At 46.7% G+C, this 23,841-nt stretch overlaps 1 protein-coding gene across 3 annotated transcripts in view; it reads right to left on the bottom strand.

Moving 5' to 3' along the window:
• The window catches only part of LOC121600585 (protein kinase C, brain isozyme-like), a 68,815-nt gene that overhangs the window by 20,526 nt on the left and 24,448 nt on the right, over window positions 1–23,841 (bottom strand). For 2 of the 3 annotated variants that reach the window (XM_041929295.1, XM_041929296.1), the window contains exons 3-5: window positions 9,550–9,581; window positions 9,375–9,457; window positions 6,616–6,727 (exon numbers count right to left, since the gene is read on the bottom strand). In XM_041929295.1, the coding sequence (XP_041785229.1) occupies window positions 6,616–6,727; window positions 9,375–9,457; window positions 9,550–9,581 (227 nt within the window). Of the gene's footprint in view, window positions 1–874; window positions 984–6,615; window positions 6,728–9,374; window positions 9,458–9,549; window positions 9,582–23,841 lie in introns of all 3 variants that reach the window. The other variant, XM_041929297.1, reaches the window with a different exon arrangement.

Genomic DNA, 23,841 nt, shown 5'->3' with positions numbered 1-23,841 from the left:
ATTGAACCTTCCAAAAACGATGCCTTGATAGCAAAAAAAAACCCTATCTCTAAGCAGTGAACAAACTCTTTAAAATGACATTCTGTCGGGCGCATTGCATAACTTTAGGAGCTTTTGCGCTAGCGACGCCCAAAGCTATGCAATTTGCATGCCATTTTTAGAGAATTTATTAACCAATTTAATAGCGTCTTTTTTACCAGCATCGTCTGCGAAAGTTCATTCTACCTTGGTGTGTGCGTGTGTGTGGGGGGTGAAGGTTTTCTGGTTTTCAGGAGATTTGTATTTTACCCCAATATTAAAGGTTTGGGGTGCTTTTTCCTATTTTCTGTTGCTCACCGACTTGTGCTTTATGAAAGATGCTAACCTTTACTGCTAGGAACCATAACCCACCCAAGTCAATCAAATGAAGATAAATGACCCAAAACCAACCGAAAGGAAACAAGGAGAAAACAGGGAAACCGTATCATCCATATTAATGTCAAATAAAACAACTGCAATTAACGACGGTAACCTACAACCACAAAACCAAACCCAAACCTGTGTGTGATGGGCCGGGGATGAGCTGTTGTAAACTAATGATCGATTATTGCTGAACCCTAACAGGATCCCTGTTCTGTTCCTCATATGAAGGAGTGAGTCAAAGGGGGATATAACCTAAAGAGTAATGTACTATTAAGCCCTGGTTTCTGCCGTTGGTTTCTGTTTCAGTAGTGTTCGGTGTAAACTGTAAACGCAAAACGATAAAAACAACCAATTCCATCAAACGGTGTGACGGTGTGTGATGCGCGCTATTCTATTCTATAAGGCTAAGAGTGGATGGAAGGGCGGACCGGCCAGAATCCCGGACCCCGGACCGGTCAGCATTCGGTAGTACCTTGACACTTTAAACCCTGATGCGCAATCCCGTGCAGCATCGAACCGCAGTGATCGCAAAAGGTTGGTGTTATGAAAGTGTATCCTTGCCATTTGTGCGGGTTTTGTGCCTAGAGAAAAGTAGAGAGAACGGGTTGAAGAAAGAGAGAGAGAGAAAGAGAGAGAGAGAGAAAGGTGGAGAGAAAGTAGAAAAAAGAGCTGGTGCAAGAGAGGATGGTTCGGTGTGGTTGCTTCCCTTGTTTGGCGGAAGATTTGCGCTTATCAAGTGCTATTCATTCCTTTGCTGGGCCAGTGGAAAAGCAACGAGTTTTTTTTGCTATTGCAATAGCTAAAGGAACTTATAAGCTACACAGTAAGGTGAAAAGAATGTTTCCACCGTTCGTAGAAAACCAGTAACGAAACAATAAATAGTGAAAGTCACACACTGTGACGACAAACGCTCGGCTGGTAACGCTTCAACTCGTGTAAGAAAACTGTTGCCAAAACTATATTTTTAGAATAACGTTTGCTGTTTGATGCAGTCGCAGCTTACATTCCAATCAACGCAAATGCGCAATCATTCGCTCGAAACACAGAACATTCGAAACACAAGCACAACTCACTCATTCACACATTCGTAGACGCGAGAAATAAAATCTTCCACTATTAAACTGAAATGCAACTTTACAACTAGAAATAATCAATCAATATACATAATTTAACCAAATAAGCATTAAAAAACGATAACGTTACGTAAACTGGATTTAAACCACCGAGATACAGCCGTGAGGAAGTTATCCGATTCGGTAACGAACCGGATTTCGCTATCTGTCCCATCTCCAGGCGCGCCATCTTGGCCTTGGCCTCGCTTGTTAGCGGAAGCCATTACCCAATCTGTAGATAAACCACCGGCTAAAACAGATCGAGAAACTGCTATCACGGGATGCACCATGGCCCCCGCTCAATGGCTCGATAAAAGCTTTTTGGATTCACTGTACAGCCTCCCCCCCAAAAAAAAAAAGAAACGAACAAGCGTCAAACCCATGCTGTCTCCTCCCGCTTGGATTAAAGGCGTTGGAGGTCGTGCAATATAAGTCATCCGGTGCGACCTTCGCAGTTACCATTTGAGAGCGGCGTAGTAGCGCGAAAGCTTACGGATTGTTCTGTCACCTGTCAGCCGGTTGACACTGTTGACATCCCACACCAACCTCCATCAGTTGGCAAAGGAAAAGTTGGCCCCGTGGTGTTGACTTTTTTTTTTTTTGTTGCTCCAATTCCTATCGCGATTCTACGCCATTGTTTCTAGCTTTACTCTATTTGCTTTCTATACATCCGGTTTGCAAAACTTTCGCACAGAACTTTCCTGCTCAAGCAGCAGTTTCTTTTTGTGCTGTTTCTTTGTTTTTGTATTGGAGCACATAACAAGGATACTGACGAAGATGTGTCTTGCGTGTAGGTCCGAGCAGACTCAACAGGAACCAGGACCACTCACTGGTGATTCTTGTACGGAAAAGTAATTATGCTTGTAAGTCGAAACAACGGAAAAAGTCGTCTCATGCTTCATTCATAAGGGTCGGAGGGGCGTGCAAGGACGCCTCCCAAACAGGACATCTCTCACTGGCCCCAAAAACGCACCGCAGACAGCCTTACGGCCTTACGGCTGACCCCATAAAAAGCAGTAACAAACAGTGTCGTTCTCCAACTGTCACCGGTTAAGTTCCGGCCGATTCGTTATCGAACACGAGGCACCTCTCGCTCTCTCACCTTTGCACGAAACCCGAACCGGTCCCCGCCTGGTTCAAAACCCCATTCAGCCGAGTGTTCCGGAAACTAATCAGCTTGAAAGTTCTGTCTCCCTTGTTGCGTAACGCATTTTGTGTGTGTGACACTACTTACTTGTCTTTTTTACGCGCTACTACTGCTGCTGACAAGACAGAGCTCAACGGAAGTTTCCACCCCCCAAGTGGGTTTGTTCTCCTTTTCCACGAGTGTCGGGGTTTTTTTTCTCCTCTATGCCACAACGAGGCTATCAATATCATTTAACGCATGTTTCTCGGTCCACCTTTCGTCCCATTTCGGAAGTCGATCACGACAACGTGATTACAAGCCAAACTACACGCACGCGGCGACGGCGGCAGCAGTCTCACGTTGTACGACGCTGCTCAAAAACGTGCCGAAACTTCCGCACTATCGCCGACTATGACGCAGATCGGCTGCTGCTGCTGCTGCCGCCGCACGACAGCTGGTAACGAGCCAGGCAGCCGAAAATTAATTCGGCAAACATCTCCTCGCCCTCGCCCTCTCTCGCCCGAAGCTTATCGAAGATGTTACACTTCTTTAACGCTTCTTATCGAACCGACAAACATTGAATGAGAGGGAAAGAACAACTGTTGTCTTGCTTACACATTCTCTTTCTCTCTCTGTGCGGTGTATCGGATCGTTTTCTCGATTTTGAAGAAATGACTCATGACAGATAAGATCGTCACTATTGACACACATTTATGGGCTCAATTTGGACAAATAACGCAAAACGGTTAGAGATAGAGGAAACCGGTCTTGAACTATTTATAACATCATCCCCCTTTCATAGGTTGATTAAAGAGAGACTCTATTTTTAAAAAGTCACGATAACATCAACAATCAAATAAGAGGCTCACATGATTTCGTTCAAATTATATTGAAAATCTAGCCTGAAAGTATGCAATCTGTTCAACAAATTGCCCTTAATTAGTCAAAACCGCACACCTCGAAGCGATTAAATTGGAAGTAAAGCAGGGCGTTGCAAGATCACATAGTTGGTTTGCGCTGAATTTGTTTCAATTAGGCCCAAAAACACACACAATCCGTCTTGGGGAGCGTCATCATCCACTTCACGCGCTACAAGACATCATCTGCGTGTGCCAGCTACGCTCTCCCCCCCCCCCCCCCCACCCACATAATCAAGTGACAAATGGTCAAATAGACTCAGGAATGATCAACACAAGCCGTCCCCAGCCAACTGCAACAACCCGTCATCATTCATCTCATCAAGTCGAGCGGACGAGCTGATTTACATTTCCCCATCGGAGGGAGACCCCCAGCCCAAGATCCAATGTTTATACGGAGCGGGGAGTGGCCGGGAGCAGGGCGGGTAGTTCCGGCTACGGTAAATCATGACCATCAGACGCCATTAATTAGCGCCCGGGCCCGAGCCACACTCACTAAGGACAGGCGCGTCCGAGACGCTTCACACGAGACACGACACTTGCCTGGGTGTCGGGAGCTCATTTGCTCCGATCTCGGCACAGCCCCGATCCGCTGTGCGCCGATAAACACCGTAAACACTTTGTTTAACATCGTTTTGAACTTCTTCTTCTTCTTTTCATACATCAATTGCTGCGAGAGGTACTCAGGGACGACCGGCAGAGCGGACGGTTAACGCGGGGACCAAAAGGTGCAAATTGGACGTGTTCCACTTCCTAGAATGTTGTCACCGTGTTTGTGTGTTTGTGGCTCGGCGTGCTATCCGGCTATCCAAATCTATTGACAGTATTTTTCTTTCTTTTCCTTCCTCTTTGATCTTTCCCATTTCTTGCTTCCCCGTGAGTGGACGACCACATTCAATGAGGTAAGAGCGTGTTTACAGCAGATTGTAAATACCTTTTTGCCACGATGGCATACAGACGGTACACGGGCCTTTCCCGACACGTCTGGGGGCAGGCGCTGTGGATGCGTAAACATACACGCAAACACACACGCACACACAGCTGAGCTGAGCTGAGCTTCAAAAGTAGGGAAAAAATATCATACCCCCGTGACAGATGGTCATGCCGGATAACTTACACCTAGTACATCACACGGCACGGGTTTGCAAAGACGGACGGCGGCGACGGACACGTTCCATTGGCGATCGTGGATGATGTGGGTCGTCGTCTTCCCGTCGTCGTCTAGCAAACGCCATATTTACCTCGCTTGACCCATCGTTTTGAAATCTGAAACCCCTCCGCCTCGCCAAGACCGCTGTCAGTCGTCGGAAATGGATGACCGACCGGCTAGATAAACATTGCGTGCGGATGAAATGAAGAGCACAGGCCCTTACCTGTCACGATGAAACGCACCGCGCCTCACGCTTTGGAGCACGGGGACATTCCGGACAGGCACACCGTGTCTTGGGGAGGTGTGTGACAATGAAGCAGCATGAAACTGTCACCCAACACACCCCGGGGCAGGTTATCTTCGGGTCATCTTCTCACCCCGTGTGTATGGTTTTATAACCTTCAAACGACTTCCTTTTCAAAAACTGAAATAATTCTGTCCTCAGCAGCTCATCGGAGCAAGAAGTCGGCACCAACCACTCCCTCCCAACACAATCAAACGGTGGGCCAGTGGAGAGAGAGAAAAAAAACCACTCGCCATCGAATCGAATTTCATCTTGTTTTCATCCTAGACTTACCACAAATGGATTTCCGATGAAGCCGTTTCAACGCAAGAACCGGTGAAAACTTTATCTCTCCAAACATCTTACGCGGGGCGGAGCTGGAGTGGCCAAGTGGCGTGCGCCGTTACCCGGGGTTTCGTCTTCAAGCGAGTGACCTTGAAGTGTTTTAGCCCGTTCAAACGACGCCGGTTTTACTGCTTTTTTCTTCCGCTCTTTCTCGCATTCTCCATATGACAACTTTATCATCAACAGGCAAACAACAGCGGGAAAGGCAATCATCGTGTCTGTTTGTTCGGTTTCTATTATTTCTACATTCTTTTTCTGTGCGCCAAGGTTTGCTATCCACACGGCCCACGACGCTCAATGTGGAGGAGCGATATCAAACTCTTTCGAAATGATGCTAGTTTGTACACACTTCAAACTGTCCACACAGTTTCGCTCGATTGGAAATAAGACACACAAGACACGTACATACATAAAGTCAAACATAAGACACAGAAAACACAGAAAAAAAAACGGAACGAAAGTTGTAAACTTATTGCATACCGCGTCCCACACAACTGCCACACGAAACCCTATCTCTCGTTCACGCTCACATTCATTCACAGTTTGTCTGTTTGGTTGCAGACACATTTTCAGAAGAACGTTTGGTAACTCGATCAAACCACTAACTACAAAGCTAGAGAAAGCACTAAAAATAGCACTACTTTATATGAGAAAAAACACATTCAGAAGTTGTAAACGATAAAAGAAGATGAAAATGGCTTTTAAAAATAATTGCATGCACAACATTTCGATACTGAGAACCGACACAGATTCATTGAAGAGTGAAGAAAAGCGTCCAAAAGTTGAAGAAACGACATCATTCAAGCAGATCAACAAATTGTATTTATGGTGCATGTGTGATGCTGTGTGATGCTATGTAGTCGATGCAATGTGAGGCGTTAGTAGGGTGTAGAGTGCTTGGTAGTTCTTTGATTGAATTCGCGTGTTTTAACGGACACTTTTAAGGATCCAGCAAACTCTTGAGTCGTTTACATCGTGTGTATTTTTATTACGGTATAGCGCGTCGATGACGTGTTAATCAAATATATTTAAAAAAACATACAACATAGCAGTTAAATAGAATATAGTTGAAGTGATGGTGGCCAGAGATAGAACAGTGAAACGGTCTAGAGCGGGTACACAGTGTACGCCAAAGAGAATAGAGAGAACGACAGGGATAGAGAAAGAGTTCTAAAGAAAGGGAAAACGGAAGGAACAGACAGATTTTACAGCGAGAAAAACGAACAAAACACGTCCAAAGAAAAAAATGGAACAAACAAAAACCATGTTGAGATCTTTACCTGTACACTTAAGCCCCTGGTGGATCAAACCGTACAACAGCGAACCACAGTGATCGCAAAACGTTGGACTCGAATAGGTCCACTCTTTAAACTCATGCTTGGTACGGGTGTCCTATATTGGTGGTTATTTGGTGTTGGAAGTGTGTCGGTGTGTTGGTTGGTCGCACACACACGTGTGCGTTTGATCGGGTTTTTTGGCCACCAGTTTTTCACGGTTCACATGCATCGGGGGGTTTTTTATTTCCACACAGTTTGCCAAATGAGTTTTTGGTTGCCACGGTGATTTTGATGGAGCGAGAGGAGGGAACAGATGTAGGATCATGTTTTTGTTTTGTTTGCACCCATTGTGAGCAGGTTGATTTGTTGTTTTTGGTGGTGGTGGTGGTGGTGGTAGTGGTGGTAGGGCCAAAAGTATCATCATGTTGGAATTGGTTCGTCGTTTCGGTTGTCAGTTGGAGGATTGTCATAATGATGATGAGTTGGGTTAAGTGATGTTCAATGACGATTTGTAAGGTTGATTTGTTTTTGTTTTTTTTATGTTTTTTGGTTTTGGCACAAAAATCATGAAATAAAAAAGTTGGAAAATATAGAAACGGGAGAACGATTAGAACAGCTAGATCATCTATGAGGAATATAACTTAAACTTAACGGCTAAAACTTAAATGTCACTTGTTAAGGTAAATAGAAAAAAGCATAATTATGTTCCTCAACTTATGCTTAAAATAATCAGATTGTCGCGTGCTTCTCTAGACTGTTAAAACGTATTTCAAATAATTCATAAATAAAGCTCATTGTAAATTAAATGACACATTAACATAAGTATAGAAAGCGTTTTCCCTGATGACTTTTCTGTGGGTTTTTCGTGTATGATTTGTGCGATAAGAACTGCATTTAAAATACGCCAAACAGCGCAATCAGCGAACTCTATTCTAGTGGCTCTATTCTATAGCGCACATACACTCACACAAAAACTAGCTATGCACTAGCAAATCGTACTCGTCCTCCGGAACCTGTCCTGTCGAATTTTTACATCCAATTCGGTTCAATTTCGGTCTGAAGCTTTTTAGTCTTATCAGAGTCTTATTAGAGTCTGAACTCTAATTAGGTACCAGAGGCAAACCCGATTCGCATTGCAAGTAACGGCAGCAGCAGCAGCAGTGGTAGAAGAAAGTAGTACAAACATATTCGACGCAAACACTGGCTGACGCAGCGGTTCGCACCAACAGGTTCAGTTTCTATTCTAAAGCAACTCGGAAATTCAACTCAACGCAAGCAGCAACTCTTGCTCTATAAACTAACAGGCTGATCGCTTGGGCGATGCTTATCTATTTAATTCGCTCCTTTAACTCATTTCATGCACGCACTCTTCAATGCTGTCGACACACAGGTGATTGTTGCAAACCGTAAATACGTGCCATATGCCAACTGTTCAACTCTGTATCATACACACCAGCAGTTCGACCGTATCGAGCTACCTCCTTTTGCCTAATGCTTTCATTTTCTGCCGAAGGAAGCTTGCTGCTGCATCATTTTGCGTTTATTTTGATTTGATAGATTAAAGCGAATGCATAAGAAAAAACAAACTACCAATTCTTTTTAGCCTAGCTGAATGTATAGGAAGCATCGCGAATTACTGTACAGAAAGTGGGAGCGGAGGGAACGGCTCGGAATAAAGTAGACAACGAACAGGGTGTAGGCTCGATAAATTACTAACATCTCGTTGCATCTCGATCATTACTCTAGGCTGATCGTCTCATCAATTTTCACGCTCAATATAAACTCCGTCAAAGTGGGAAATTGATACTCTTTCCAGCTGTCAACTGCCATCGTAACACGCTTGTCGCACCGATTCGTTTGCCGCGATATTTCATTGCGCCGTAACCGCTTTATTCAATTAGCGTACGCAAACGATCCGTGGAGTGGAAAAGCAAACAAAAAAAAACAACAACCGTAAAACTAAACAACCGCGGGGAGCTCTGTCCGACGCCTCCAAACGCCTCCCGAAGAAGATGATTTGTTAAATTAATGCAAAAAAGAAACATCGCACGCAGCGCACCGGGTGACTGAGCAACGGAAACGGCCCCAGCGAAACGAGGTAGCCAAAATAAAACATAAATTACACTTCCACCGAAAAACCGTCTAGGGTCGCCAAAAGGAGCAAGCAGGCCGTAAAACAAATTCAAAGTGTGTAAAGAATAGTCGCGGTGTGGTGCGGCGGGGGGGGGGGAAAGAGCACCAAAAGCCGGTGCTCCAAGCTGGTCCGGCACTGGATCTCTTACACCCGGGGTTCGGGGTTCGGATCGGACCGTTCGGATGAAGCTATTTTTATTCCGAGCCAGGATGGGAGGGAGGGGGGGGGCATTGTGGGACTGAGGGCAAAGAAAGCAGGAGCAGGAAAATATGGAACGAGTTGCGCGAATGAGCCGAAACGAAGCCAAGATTTAACTAACAAACAGAAACAATACAAAAAAAAACAGATCGTTCCAAAATTAGTAAAGAGTAAATTGCTCAAAAAATGAAACACGAAAGCGGCGCATGAAAAAACGCTACTATCAACAAGAAATTTAACAACCCTTCTCAAGCTAGCAAGTAATCGAAGAGTCAAAACGCGTTTGTTCTTCTTGGGCGGAGGGTAAAGTAAATCTTAAATTATCTAAAACGGTTCAAAAGCGGCATTATTCTTAAAATAAATCATCAACTAAAACGAGGTAAAGATAAGTAAACGAACAAAACTGGGACCTCAATCGGCCCGTACTTACATCGGAATCTGCTCCCTTATCCGCACCCGGACACTTGAAGGTAACGTACTCGTGGCATCGTTTGTGAACGACAAAGGAACAAACTGTTGGAGTTGGAGAAATTAGAACAATCCAATCACAAGATAAATAAGTAACGCGCAAATCAGTTTGGTTCAGCTTTGCGCTGCGTACGTACCTTGACATTGGAATCCTTGCTTGCCAAAGCCCCTGCGGTGGGAAAAGTTATACGATTAATAACGCCGCAGCAACCCAGCCGCCGTCAAGAAAGTGGGGCGAAAATGGGGTGGCATGAAACGAGAGATTGGGAGAAGAGATAACAATGAAAATATAATTAATTTACTACCGGATGGTGGCTTAACGTTTTGTAAATGATCGGGTTGGGTCAAGCGGGCGCTATCGCTCGCTACAAATTTCCACCTCCAGCTCCCCAGAACTCTTCCAACTCTTCTGTGTGTGTGTGTGTGTGTGTGTGTGTGTGTGTGTGTGTGTGTGCTAGGTTCGGTTTTGGGTTTTGTTTAATATTTCACCCCGAAAAAACCCTCAAATCGATCCCATGGAACACTTCGTTGTCGCAACAGTCGTTGTCGCAGGGCACACGACGAAAACCAGCCCCACAATCGATGGACAAATTTAAATAAAATATTCCACAATCTACAGGTAGTGGCGCGGTTGGTCGCCTTTTTTGGAAAAGAAAAAAACGGAACATAACAAACCTTGCACCCCCCCACCCCCTCATCATGGCGTGGGGCGTGACAAAACCGCACACGCACGCCAGCCGGGATTTTCCCTTCGGGCTTCGGGTTTTGGTTGGGCGGTTTGTTGTGTTGTTTTCTCTCCTCCTCGTTGGCCTGCCTCACTGCTTCGAATTTGGATAAAATTGATGAAGTGATATTATGTAAGTGTGGACAGCGGGGGGCGCGGGAACCCCGAGGGCGGGCTGGCGGCCCCTCAGCTCGCTGCGGGAGCGTTTGTTTGTGACGCGCCGTTTGTCATAATAATTAAATTTTCCGAACACTCAGCTCCAGGTCCGGAGGCCCAGCTGCGGTGTGTTGGTTTGGTGTGCTGGCAGCGTGTTTTTTCCCTCCCTCCCATCGCTCGGTGTTGCTGTTTGTTTTGCTAGCTACCGTGAGGAGGGGGGCGTTCTGCTCGATCTGGTTACAGCCGTTATGGTCGCTAACTCGTTCGGGTTTTTTTTGGCTCGTTCATCAAGCTGGAAAATAGTTTTCCATTGGGGTACAGTCCACAGACCACATTCCATTTGCGGGGCAGTTGAACTTACCGTGCAAGGTTAAGCTAACGCAATGAGGGTTTTGTAGAAAGTAACAGCATCAGTTTCAACGTTTTTCCTTTCCATTTATTTTGGTCCTTCGAACCGGATTCTACGGCCAATCCGATAAGGTCGTACTCGTTCTCGGCGACGCAAATTTACCTTTCTTTCTGTTTCAGCGAAATTTTCCATCAACATCATCGACCCAATCCCACAGTGACCACATAATTAAATTCATATTTACCTCGTCAAACGCGCGCGTGTAATCGATCACGGCCGAAACCTCCGTGACAGATCCCGTATCAATCCTACTTCCGCTTTCGCTCTTTGTAGCGGAACATTTCAAAGCCCCCTGCTGCGCGTAGGCTGTATTTGGAGGCCGCTAGCAAACATCCCAAAACAAACACTCGCACCGTTTTGATGCTAAAATAGTAATTCGCAGCTCAATCAACTCACCAGCCGCCGTCCTGGAAGCCTCTTTCCAATCGATTTTCCTACCTATCGGTTGCCGATTACAGCCACGGTAAGCTCGTAATTTAGCGCGAAATCTCGTCGTCGAAGGCACCAGAAAAAGCTGCTTTTCCGGGAGGGGCCGGAATGTTCAGCGGCAAATCAAAATAGCTTCCACATAATTTCCACATCAAAACGCCCGTCCCGATCGAAAACGGGACTGGTTGCCATCTTAACCGGCAAGATATTTTGGCAACCCACCTTCTGCCGAGTTACCCCCTGCTCTTGCCGGGCTGCCGCTGGTTGCTCTTTATTTATTATGGCGTGAAAATTAAATGAGCTTCTCCATTCTTCGGCGCTAGCAACGCGGGGACCGGCTACCGGCTAAGACGGCATCCGACCCAGTGGCTCGTCAAAGTTCGTCAAAAAGCCTATCAAACCCCATCATCCATAAAGCAACAGCTTCCGAGGCAGATGCTGCTGTAGCCTTATGGCTTAAGCATAAACGGGAGCGTGCGTCTGTCGCCCTTCAGAGTGTCACGAGTTCACGTGTGTGTTTTGTTCAATAATTTACACGCATAATTTCCACCCCATCGCCCGGGTTCCCGGGTGTGCACTTTTCCGGCTCCACAAACCTGGTTTTATTGCAAAGCAATCATTTCCCCCGTGTGCCTGGTTGGGGTGGGCGCACCTGGACGCACAGATAAGACGCACAAAGGTGCGACCTGGAAACGAATTAATGCAGGTAGCGTGAAGAGGGACCTCTTCGGCTCTTTGGTCTTCCCCTCTCCCCGGACAAACCTGCTTACACCGTTACAAAGTCAGCCGCATCAATATTCCTAACGACAGCGCCCGGAATTGCTTTCGCCCTTCGCCGAGGGTCCACCGGTTCGCCGCCTTGCTTGCTTGGATCGAAATTCGAAATGAATATTTAATCGTGTAATTTATTCGGTTTCACTTGCCTAACAATTCATCCCACCAGCCCTTTTGGGGACTGAGTGGGAAGGGGTAGGAGAGGGGTAGAATATTCTCACGCACTTATCTACCTCGATCGCACATTCCACTCTTTCCCCCTACCCACCGGGCTCACATCATTGATGCCCAAACCCATTAACTCTCGGATGTGCGGTGGGCGCGCGGCGACGACCTTGCGCGAATATCCTTCGCGTAACGGCCATTCGGTAATGGAAATGGCAAGCCGGCAGCCAATGGCGATAATGGCAAAACCGGTACCGGTGGGGGAAAGAAAACCCGTCCCTCGTCCCTTTTTTTTCCCCCGCCCCGAATGATGGATGATGGTCCGATGCGAAGGATATCGAGTTCGACGTAAATTAAACACTGGCCCTGCGCGGCTGCGGCGAGATTTTCCATGCTCAATATTCTAACCTTCCTCTGAGTGGGGAGTCCCCCCTCTATGATGGTTGATTTATGTCTCTAACTGTGTGTGTGTGTGTGTGTGTGTGTGTGTGTGTGTGTGTGTGGAAGGACGGAGTTTTTTGTCCGCCAAAGTCCATTTACTTATTCTTCGGTGTCGTCGATTAACTTTTCATTTTGTTCCATGTCGAGAAGATCTCTTGCGATACTAGGGCCGGATCAGGCTGGGTGTAATCGATACAGTTTTAGAGCCCCAGCTTCGCTGGGAAGTATTTGCGGTCGTTTTGCTGTATATTTTTAATATAAAACTCCTGCAACTCTTTAATCACAAGCCAAATCATTTAAAAAAAAGCAAGTTCACGCTCACTGTTCGCAGCACAGAAGCACTATTACAGCCACGAACGACAATTATTGCACTCGCCTTTACCAACGGCCAAAGACTTTGATCCGTCGCAGCAGCGCCAAAATGTTCCGTTCTACAAGGGCCGTTAGTTTCTTTCCTTTCTTCTTTGCACCCAAATTGAGGCAGCAAAAAAACAACACCCGAACCGAACCAGTGGAAAAGTCAAATTTAACCCCCAGAATCAAACAAAAAAACCCCCAAAACCACACCGACAAACAACGTTAGCATGGGCCACACACCACCAAGTGACGGTGACGAACGGGCCGGGGCCGAAACAGTTTGCTGCAGCCGGCGGCTATCAAGCAGCTGCTACTGTTGTTGCCGCTATTAAACGCGAAAAGAAAGAGAAAACACCCGCCCTTTGAGCTACCACCCGATCGGCGCAGCTCTATGCTGAATCCATTACCCAGCGGAAATCAACCGAAACTCGGTAAAGCGACGAAAGGAAGGGCAGCCAAAGTTGTGTTGCCGGCCGCCGAACAAATGCGGTAGGAAATTTGGATCGGTTCCCAAACTCTCTCCCCCCTTTCCCAAACCGGGCTCCAGGGGGAGAGGGAGTGAGAAAAAAACCCACCAGTGCTGATGATACTCTGCTTTGGTTTGGTGGAAATTGAACCAACCGCACCACAGCGCCTTCCGACCCGCCCTTCTTACCTTACCAAGACGTCAAAAAGCTACCAAACTCAAACCTCCTTACATCAATGTCCTGTTTTTCCTCACTGGCTTACACCTCTACCGCGACGCTCCCAATCGAAGTAGGCGAAGAAGAAAAGGCAATAGCTCAGGCAGAGGAAGCCAACAACAACCAAAACAAATGGCAAAAAACGGCTTGCAAACCACACACACAATGAGTGGAAAGAAAAGCCTGCAGAGAATTGGCGCTGATGGAAGCTGACTGGGTGGGTTTTTTTCCAAGCCGTCGTGGGAAAGTGTGGTTGCCCTCCGGGCAATTGAGAGGAGAGAGGTAGGTAGAAGACCCTCGCAATACAAAAGAAGCCAGACCGGACAGGGTGGCCGGACAAGGAGGGAGCAGATGTGTGGGAAATGGCAAAAGCGCTTAATAGGAAACGGCTTTCACACCGACCGACCGACCGACCGACCGAGAAGCGGTGGCTTTATTTCGTTTAGGACGTGGCAGAGTGATAAGGAGCAGGCTGATAGCTGTCCAAAACCGGTAACAGAATAACAAATAACGTTTCAGAAATGTATTAAGATGTTGTTGAGGCGCTCGGAAAGGGAAAGAAAACATAGAAATGTGGGAGAAAAACGAGAGAAAACAGGAAAACTACAATAAATAATTAAAGTATAAAACAAATTATAGAAAAAACATCAAAAATCATTAAAAATATAACAATGAAATAGTAACAACAAAACATAATAAGTTAGTGGAAAACAGAACAGAAAGAAACAAATACACCTATTTTCTGTGACATTTTTCATGCGCTGGAAGACTAAAACAGTGACGAGACGACCTGTTACACTGTTGCCTGCGTGTGCAAAGTGTGAGTGAAAAAAGAAATGATCCCAAACCTCAACGCCTTTCTGCCTCGAAACCAACCCAGCCGGAAAACTGTTTGCTTCTTGGGAACACACACACACACACACACACACACACACACAAATCTTTGCGCCACTTTTTGCATTGTGTTTTACAGTATCTTTACGCTGGAATTACCCTTTCCCGTTCATGTGGGAGAACAAACTTTGCTTTAATGCAAAGTTTCCACCGTTGTGTTTGTGTGTATTGGTCCACCCTCCAGTGTGCGTGTGTGTGTGTGTCTGTGGTTGAAAAAGTTGCCCAATACCTCCGTACAAACACTTGCGTCACCGCGCAGCGTCCCAAGGCAAGGAGGTTCCTCGCTTGCTTACTCTGAAAGAGAAAAAAAAGAGGAAAGTCCATCTCTCGGGAATACGTCGCTCCGTTCCAGGAGTTTTTTCCGCGTTCCATACTATTATAGCTTCGTCCTAGGCCCTCAACACACCTGCAGGGAACTCCTCGCAAAACCCCAACCAGCGGCAAGGGAAAACTTCGCTCCAAGAACAAAACTACCCAAGGGTGGTGGCAACAGTAGCGGCAGATAAGCGCTACGTGCGCCCGGGATCGGGGACGTCCCGGCAGAACCCGGGCCCTGACCAATGTGAAACCGTGCATGAAACATCACCCTTCAGCAAGATCAACGTTTCCAGGAAATCTGTTTTCAATGTGTATGCTTGCGTGTGTGTGCTTTCTTCGTTTACTAAACCAAAAATTCCGCAAAATGTTTACCTTCGCCTTCGTCGTCATACTCTTTGCTTGGACTTCTTATCGAGCTGACAAATATTAATTTAGAAAGCAGAGTACTTTTTTTTGCCAGTGTGCCCTTCCCTTTCTCTATCGAAATTGGTAATTTTCTTGCGCTGCTTTACAATGTCTGCCCTCTTTTTTTGTTCGCTCCTTTTTCCACAAGCGGGCAAACGAAAGATTGTGCTGATGACCAGAAGGTGCTAGTCACCTCGTTCTAGTACGACGGGTTATCGGTGTCATAAATTTTTCCCTACTCCTTTTTTTTCGTTGTTGTTGTTGCTACCTCTGCCAGTCTCGGGAGAGATTTTGTAACAGAAAACCCTACAGCACAGCATGTTTTTGACTTCAGTTAGGTTGGGTTTCTTTCTTATCGGCGTTTGCTTTCTTTCTTTCCTTGACACGGTCAGTCGCAGCGTAGGATATCGGTAGCACCCGCACGAGGAGTATTTAGGCGTTGACGTGATGAATGACCGATGTCAGATCAGGATAAAACTTTTACCTTTTTTCCCCCACTTTTGTCGACAAGCGTTCGTTCAGGGTCTGTGGTTGTCACCAGGAAAGATGGTAACAGTTGTGAATGTTACAAGATGCTATGCCTTTGAGTGCATAACCTTATGTGTTTCGGAAAGCATGGTAAAAACTAGGGCTTTGGCTAACTTTTAACCTTCCAAAAAGCGTACCTTTTGGCGCTTAAAGCACAAAACTGCACAGTTCTTTCAAGATCATTCAAATCGTTTCCAATATAAAACGCTGGAACGGCTAATCCCTCTGCCATTTAGAATCCTGCCCGAGTCAAATTAAAACCCACCTCCCTTCCCACCTCCCTTCCCACCAACATGTTGGCATGTTGACAAATTTCATTAAAACCATTCACCCCGAACCGATCCAGTGTCGGCAAGCGTTTGCAGGAGTGCGACACCGAGTATGATTGAATTTACACCTAGCCCATCACCAATCGCTTTCGCTGGCACTCTGGCTTCTCGAATATCCGCCCGTCACCATCCGTTCTTTCCCAACCAACCAACGGAGGTATTGCAGCGTACCGGAGCACCGGTGGAATGTTTGCTCGCTGAAACCCACCGTAAGGAAGCCAGAATAATTTACACTCCAAATCACTCGAGCTCTTTTGCCGCGCACACCGTGCCCAGCTAGGGGGCAAAACATAAAGCACCTCCTCCACCGAAAAAAAAAAACAACGTCACACCGCCACACGAGGTAATAGGATTTTCGTCGTCAACAGACGTCGCCCGCAAACAGAGCCACCAAGAGCCACGACTCGACCGTCGACGCGCGAAAACTCTCCCCCCATGAGAGAAAGAAAACTTACCGGCGGCTTGGGCACATCGAAAACTCGAGCCGGAAGAAGGACGGATGCTACGGTGAAGCTGAAAATTCATTTCTTTTCGAACTGTGCACCGTTTCCATTTATTATTAAATAAGGTACAGTGCTGGCGAGTCGGTTACGTGCTCCAGGTCCGGCACATGTTTGGCACACACACACACTCACACAACCAGGAAATGGAGAGCCAACGCGTGAACAAGTTTCGCCAATGCCACGGACACAGCATACGGCAACGTGGGAGCTTTGTTGTCGGTGTCGGTTCTTTTCGGACGGCCACTAGTGCTTGTGAAGTGAAGTTGGTCTGTGCAGACGATGAAGTTCAAATTTGTCGCTTTATTTAATTTTCACCTTTATCAAGTGGCGTCCGTGCAAAGGGACAATGTTGTAGTTTTTGGGGATCTCTGGCTTCAACCAACCGTCCATCGTAAGGGGAAACAATATTTTTAAGCTTCCTACCAGCTTTTCCATGAAATTGTGTAAAATAGCACAACGATATCAACAACAACAAAACAACGAAATCATCACATCTGCCAAACGGAACCCTTTCAAATGGTTCCGGTTGAATTTTCCCACCGGGCCCGTACATGACAAGCTCCCCCAGCAGCAGCAGCAGCAGCAACAGCAGGCCTGGGAGAAACAAACATCATTTGGTCCTTCGAACCGGATTTCTGCGCTCGTTCCGATGACGCAGGAGAAATGGTACCGAAAAAGCTTTCGCATTAACCATGGCTGCTTCGTGTGTGTTTATACGTAACCGCGTGACACGTCTACAACACGTCATGTCACACTGGATGGAACTTTAGTTTGCAGTTCTTCGTTCGGGCACATTCTTTTTCTCTCGTCGCTTTCCATGTACCGTGTGTGTGTGTGTGCGTTATGTAAGCTTCATCGCCCATTCTGACTGATTCCAACCGATATGGCAGGGCGGACCGTCACTGAACCGTTAAAGGTGGCTCCCTTGACAGAAGCCAGCAAACTGTTGCTCGGCGCCAACTTCCGACACATGCACATACACAGACACACACACACGTATCCTAAGGTAACGACGATCAGAATCTCATTTGCCTTCCAAACGTTGCGGTACAAACTAATGGCAAAGCCCCAGCCTGCCAACGCTGAGGAAGGTACCGATTGAACCCATCCCATCGAGTTATAACACCAAACGAACCCTGAAAAAAGACCTACAATTTGCCTGGGACACTGTCTACATCACACACGGCAAATACAGGAAAGCTTAAAACCAACCAGAAGCTTGATGAGATGAAAGGCAACTCGATACCGATGGTGGACGATGATGTGTGGAGGGGAAAAAGTTGGGAACACTTTTGTCGTGTCCGCGCTGCCCTAAACATGGCCTACCTCAAACCAAAGTATGCAAAGGCAGAACCAACCGGGAGCGAAAATATGTCAGGTGATTGTTTCAGATCAAAATCCATTACGGGGAACCACCGGGGAGGTGTCCTGTGACGAACTACATGTTCGATAGGGTTTGAGGGGCCACACAGCACCAGCCCGGATCTAACAAAACAGTCCTAAGAACCAGCCTTCGGGGCCATTTTCTGGGCGTATACTTCCCCCCCCCCACACAATCCGAATCCTTTCGTCCAACGTCCAACATCAAAATCCAAAGCGAAAAAACCCAACAACCAGCAAAACAGATGAGATGAAAAGCATTGCTAGAGGCAGAAGGGTGCGCCGTTGGTTGAATTGGTAGAAAAACTTGTTGAACCAGGACGTTGGTGACCATCCACACAGAGCACGGGATGGAAATAGAATATTGGCTCCCGCCGGGTTCGTTTTTCGACTAGTGTGGACGAAGCGGTTCCCACCAATCAAACCGGTAGGGGCAGAACAGCAATCCGTCCCGTGTGATGGGCGTCTCTCTCACTCTCTCTGAGCGTTTTTTTCCGTCCATCGTTTCATCAGAACATGATACCCATCCGGCAGCCTGTTATTTCATTCCCGTGACTGAGCACAAGCTATTTCCATATCGCTCTCCAGCCCAGTGTTTGCGAACATTTAAGGTGCACGCCGCACAAGCCCCATGTCTGCCCCATGGCTCGCAGGGTTTGGCTCGCGGAATCAAAGCTGTTGAAAAGCCCAACCATCCAAGGGCGCTTGAGATCAAAGCAGGTTTATAAATAGGATAGGATACGGCATAAAAACGGCGCTTCTTAAATCGTGAAACAACATGCTCCACAACAAGGAGATCCCATAGCTGGAGCTCTGCTGTCCCATTCAGTTTCTAGTAATAACATAACCTGTGTGCCAGTTGGAACGAAAATTGAAGTCACCAAGCAACGTACTGCTAAGGAGATTGCAACAAGCATCAACGTAAGAGCTTCCGAGCAACAATCTAACCAAGCTTCCCTCTATTGTAGCTGTAATTGCAAACTCCCCCCGCCACAGTACGTACACCTTCGGGCTCGATTACTGCGTGCTCCATTACGGCTCAATATCGCAAAGCCTCGAGAGTTCGAGCTTTTCCTGAGGACGTTGAGGTCGAAACTGCATCTCGCACGGAGCGAGAGAGAGGTACATTGAACCAAATTGATTACTGATACTGATCTTCAATAGAACCTCCCTGTCCCAGGGTTCGGTTTCCGATAGCTGTGATTTCCCCTGTTGCTCGTGCGTCCCCAACTGCCACCATCCTGCACTGTTCAATCTTGCCAAGCACACAATCCAAAGCCGCAACCGGTACGTAATCTAAATCTCAAGCATTTCTTGATTTACCGGTTTTGCAAAATCGGTGACATCCTCTCCCGAGGGAGGCATCGAGTGGGCGCCCGTGTGCTCAAAGATGAAGCTCCTCGTTGCTTGATACCACCCTGCATCGCAAAGCTACACCAGGCCATCAAATCAACGACTGAGCAAGACGAGATGGATGGAGCAAGGCGTCACAAACGATATCGAATTCCGCACATCTTCGCATTCGATGCAGGAATACTCTTCTTCCGCAGTGCGGAACAGTTGTTCCGACGACGAAGGTATCGATGATGAAGTCCGGGCAGGTAGCAGCAGTTGGAGTTGGATATCGAGGGGCGAAAAAACGATTCAAGATAATTGTAATGAATTCCTAACAAGTTTCTAGCGCCGCCCTTCTCCATCGGGCACATTCTACAGCTTCCTCCAAGGCTCGAAGGTGATGCTCGAAAGGCATATTGAATGAGAAGCAGCACAGTGAGTTGTAAATAAATGCAGCTCGCTTAAGGAGCTCGCTGCTCCAACTGCTTGACTCGGTTTCGGTGGTGTACGAAATTCCATCTTCCTCCCGCCCAGACACTGACTTGTCCACCCTTAATGGACTCGAGCAATTCAAAGTATCCATTAAGCTGGAGACGGTCACGACCCATTGAGGCCTTTTTTATCTTCACAAGCTGTGTCCATACCATTAGCAGCGTACAATGCCGGTCCCTCATTTACAGGTTTCCAGCGGTCGGAAGGAAACCGATCCGACCATCGATTCCACTTTCCCGAGAACGGTCAACTGAAGCAATCGGTCAGAAATTAACTTTGGAATGTTGCGTTCACTTCGTCTACTTCTCGGAATACTCTAGGCATACGCTGGCTGCACAACCCATCCCACACCGGCGCTGAGCTGTAGTTTTCAATCCCTGCCGAGCAGCACGAGAAAATGTTGTCGGGGAATGCTTTCCCTCCACGATTCCATTCCTCGGAGCCGCAATAACAAGTCAACTTCCGAGGAAGCAACCCAAGATGGGATCGTCGTGAGATTTATCTGCTCTTGTCTGCCTTTTGTTACACGATGATAAAGTCAACAAGGGAGTGAAAGCGCACACACAAAAACACTCTTATTTGTCCACAGGTCCCAGATTGGGCCGATGATAGCCGATGTTCGAAAGCGGCACAACACAACAGGTTGCCCGAGCAAGCCCACGCACACACCGGAATTACGGGGAATTGGAGGACATCGCTTCGTGGTACAACATGACTCCTTTGCGGTGTGTGTAGGCAGCTGTAGGTGTAGGCACGTAAGGTCGGTTTATTGGAGCGCCTCTCGCAATCTCGCCGCACGAATGCGCGTACGATTGCACGGTATATCCTTATTAGCATTATGTCCACACCAAGCGCGTGCCTAATGAGTGCTGGAGGAGGTCGTCTTATTTCCAGAAAGTTGTCCCACACCACCGGCACGCGCGTAAAGGTCATCACGAGCCACCCCCGATCGATCTGCTTACGACGCAGCCAAACGAGCCAAATGTTGCAGCCAAACGGCCTCATCTTGTATCCATCCTCCCTCTTTACACCCACACTGGCGTGTTTGGGGGCGAAAGGAAAACTACCACCGCTAATCGTACCACCACCACCAACGCCACCCCGATCATCATCCCGAAAATTCATCGCAGCCGGGGTTTTGCGCAACATCCGCGCGACCTTTATCCGTCATGCCCGTACCCTCGCCGTCTTTTTTCCGGGAAATGTGCTGTATCGCATTTAAATTTGACATTTACCGATGGAACCTGTGTCTCCCTCGGGGAGCGGAGAGGCGGTTGAAAGCAAGAGAAAGAAAGAGATATTGCCGCTGAAAGGACAGCGCTTGCCGTCGGGGCACAACGAGGCTGTGTAGGAGCTCCCGTAACAAAAAACACAACACCTCCACACGAAGCGCGAAACAGAGGCGCACGAAAATATTAAGATAAATAAATGGGGTAAACATAAATAAAAGGATCTTCGCCATCAGCTTCTGTTTCTTCCTTTGCTCGCCATCTTATCGTACGGATCAAGCGGGGCCCTTGTGTGTGTATGTGTGTGGGAAGAGCATTCCACCGACAAACCAACAAAAAGGGATCCTTTTATGCCTTACGCCGAAAATGAAAACAACTCCTTCAGCGAACGTCGATTGAATTAATGTGTTTGTATTGCAATCAAATCAACGGCGCAGGCGGGGTCGGGGAAATCCATCATGCAAAGGGGTAGACGGGTAACGGAAGCCAACCCCTCTCGCCCTTCTAATAAGACGCAATAAAACAGACACACAAGCGCAAGAAAACATCATCATAAAATCATTCGGTTATGAAGAAAAATGTTATTGCCTTACATTCATCCTAATGTGGCGTCGTTTTCCGATTGTTGCCGTTTTTGTCCCCATCTCGTTCTCGCTTTGCTACTATCATGCTTCCTTGCCTGCATGGTGAGCTTTCTCGCCGAAACAAAGCGATCCATTTTCCACTCTTGGTTGCTATTTTGTGTGGCGCTCGCTGTTGCATCGCCGACGGACTGTAAGCCCGCCAGCCAGGGTGGGAGAAAAATGCTCTGAGTAGGAAAAATGGAAAGCTAGCGGCAATCCACGGATAAATATCTGGTCGAGATGGTTTCGCTGTTTTTTTTTTCGTTGCCCGTCCTTTTTGGGACCGATGAAGCCGCAACACATACAGACGCGTCGGACGTCACGCTTTTGCTTGCCCTCGCGGAACGAGCTCGAAAGGTCAAACCATCGGATCGGAGAGATGTCCTGCTGGGTGATGACGTCACTATTTTTCCCACAGCACAGTGCCTTGGATTCTGCTGCTAATCTCATACTCTCATACCCTCTCTCTCACTCTCTCACTCGTACAGCTTCGGCAACCATCGACTCTCGCATTCGCTTCCATCGCACATACTTTCCCAGCGCCAATTGCGGACATGTGCTCCACACGCGCAGACACACTTTCACTGCAATAAATCAGTGCCGAGCTTTGAACGGATGGCGTGGTGAGACATAACCAAAAAACAATAAAAAAAGAGACAGCTCGAAACCATCTCGCCTCGCCCACGCGGCGGAAAGGATTTCGCGTGCGGTTTTGATTGAGTGCCCTGGCGCGATGTCGTCAGCAAAAGAAACCTGTTGTTGCTGATTGAGAAGGTAACGAGTTGAGGATGGGAAAATAAAAAGTACGTCCCTTGTTGATTGTTTTCTCCTTCGCCTCTCTTATACATCCACACTGAGGCGGGACGTAACTGTTGAGTGTTGCTAATTGAGCTGAAGTGTACTCGTTTTGGTATCTTGTATCGTTTGTGGACTGAATTGGTTAGCAATGTTTCGTAGGGATTGAAAAATGAGCAACCTCAACAGTCCATTTATCACCTTTAGGCTCTAAAAGATCACTGATGTTTATTCAATTGTGAAAGACATGTTATAGCAAACATCAACTCAACTCTATTGGATGCTTCTTTGTATCAGAAGTGTTGAAAAAAGGTTCTATGGTCATAGGAATTTCACAAATGTCACAATGAAAATCGTAGAAAATGGCATATCAACTCCAATAAATCTGGTATAAATGGCCAAATATGTGATTTCAGAATCTCTAAGGATTTCTAGTGACTTCCCCGAATATTGTTCTTCATTTGATGCTATATCCCGAACAACCATTCTCAGTTTGTTGGTATTCTAAACTAGTCCCGAGTGTCATCTTCCTTCAATCTGAACATACTTCTCCACCTACCTAAGCAATTTAGAGGTCTAGGTCCGCAGGAAGATGTTATAGATTCCGAGGAATAGTTCAGGAAAGGAAGCCTAAACTTCAATTCCTGTTTGAAACATATTCGGATCCTACATCTTGACATACATCTCCACCTACCTAAGCAACTTAGAGGTCTAGGTCCGCAGGAAGATGTTATAGATTCAGAGGAATAGTTCAGGAAAAGAATCCTGAATATCAGCGCCTGTTTGAAACATATTCGGATCCTACATCTTGACATACATCTCCATCTACCTAAGCAACTTAGAGGTCTAGATCCGCTGGAAGATGTTATAGATTCGGAGGAATAGTTCAGGAACAGAAGCCCTAAACATCAATTCCTGTTAGAAACATGTTCGGATCCTACATCTTGACAGTATCAAACATATTGTAAGGACCTAACTTCAAAAGATTGCTTACATCGTGTGTCATTCCCTCAGTCATACAGTTTCAAATACTCTTTACAGATACACCCAAGTTAGTATAATAATCATTCTCACGAGATTTAACCCCTTGCTTCATTTAATAAACCATAAATATATGAACACATTGACAGAAATGGACGTCCCATATGTTTATCAAAACTTTCCACTAAATTAAACGAGTACCTGAGCTCCAACTGCTCTTTATCACGCCCAAAACATGTCTCACCACAATATGTCAACCTGTACCGTTCTACGATATGAGCATAAATGTATGCTGCTGTGTTTCTGCTTTCGGTCGCTCTAACCTGTCATAAAATCATCATCAAAACCACGACAGCCTTTCAGTTTCCACGCTGCCTCTCCATTCTTACCCCAAATCCGGAAGAAACTAGGCCTCAAAAACTGTGTTTTTGTGTGTTTCGATGTGTTTCCAGGCGTATGTGTGTGGTCAGCGCACCACC

Source organism: Anopheles merus, chromosome 3L (assembly GCF_017562075.2).
Source record: "Anopheles merus strain MAF chromosome 3L, AmerM5.1, whole genome shotgun sequence".
Taxonomy (NCBI): Eukaryota; Metazoa; Arthropoda; class Insecta; order Diptera; family Culicidae; genus Anopheles; species Anopheles merus.
Note: the sequence above shows the minus strand (reverse complement) of the source record. Positions and strands in the feature narration are given on the sequence as shown.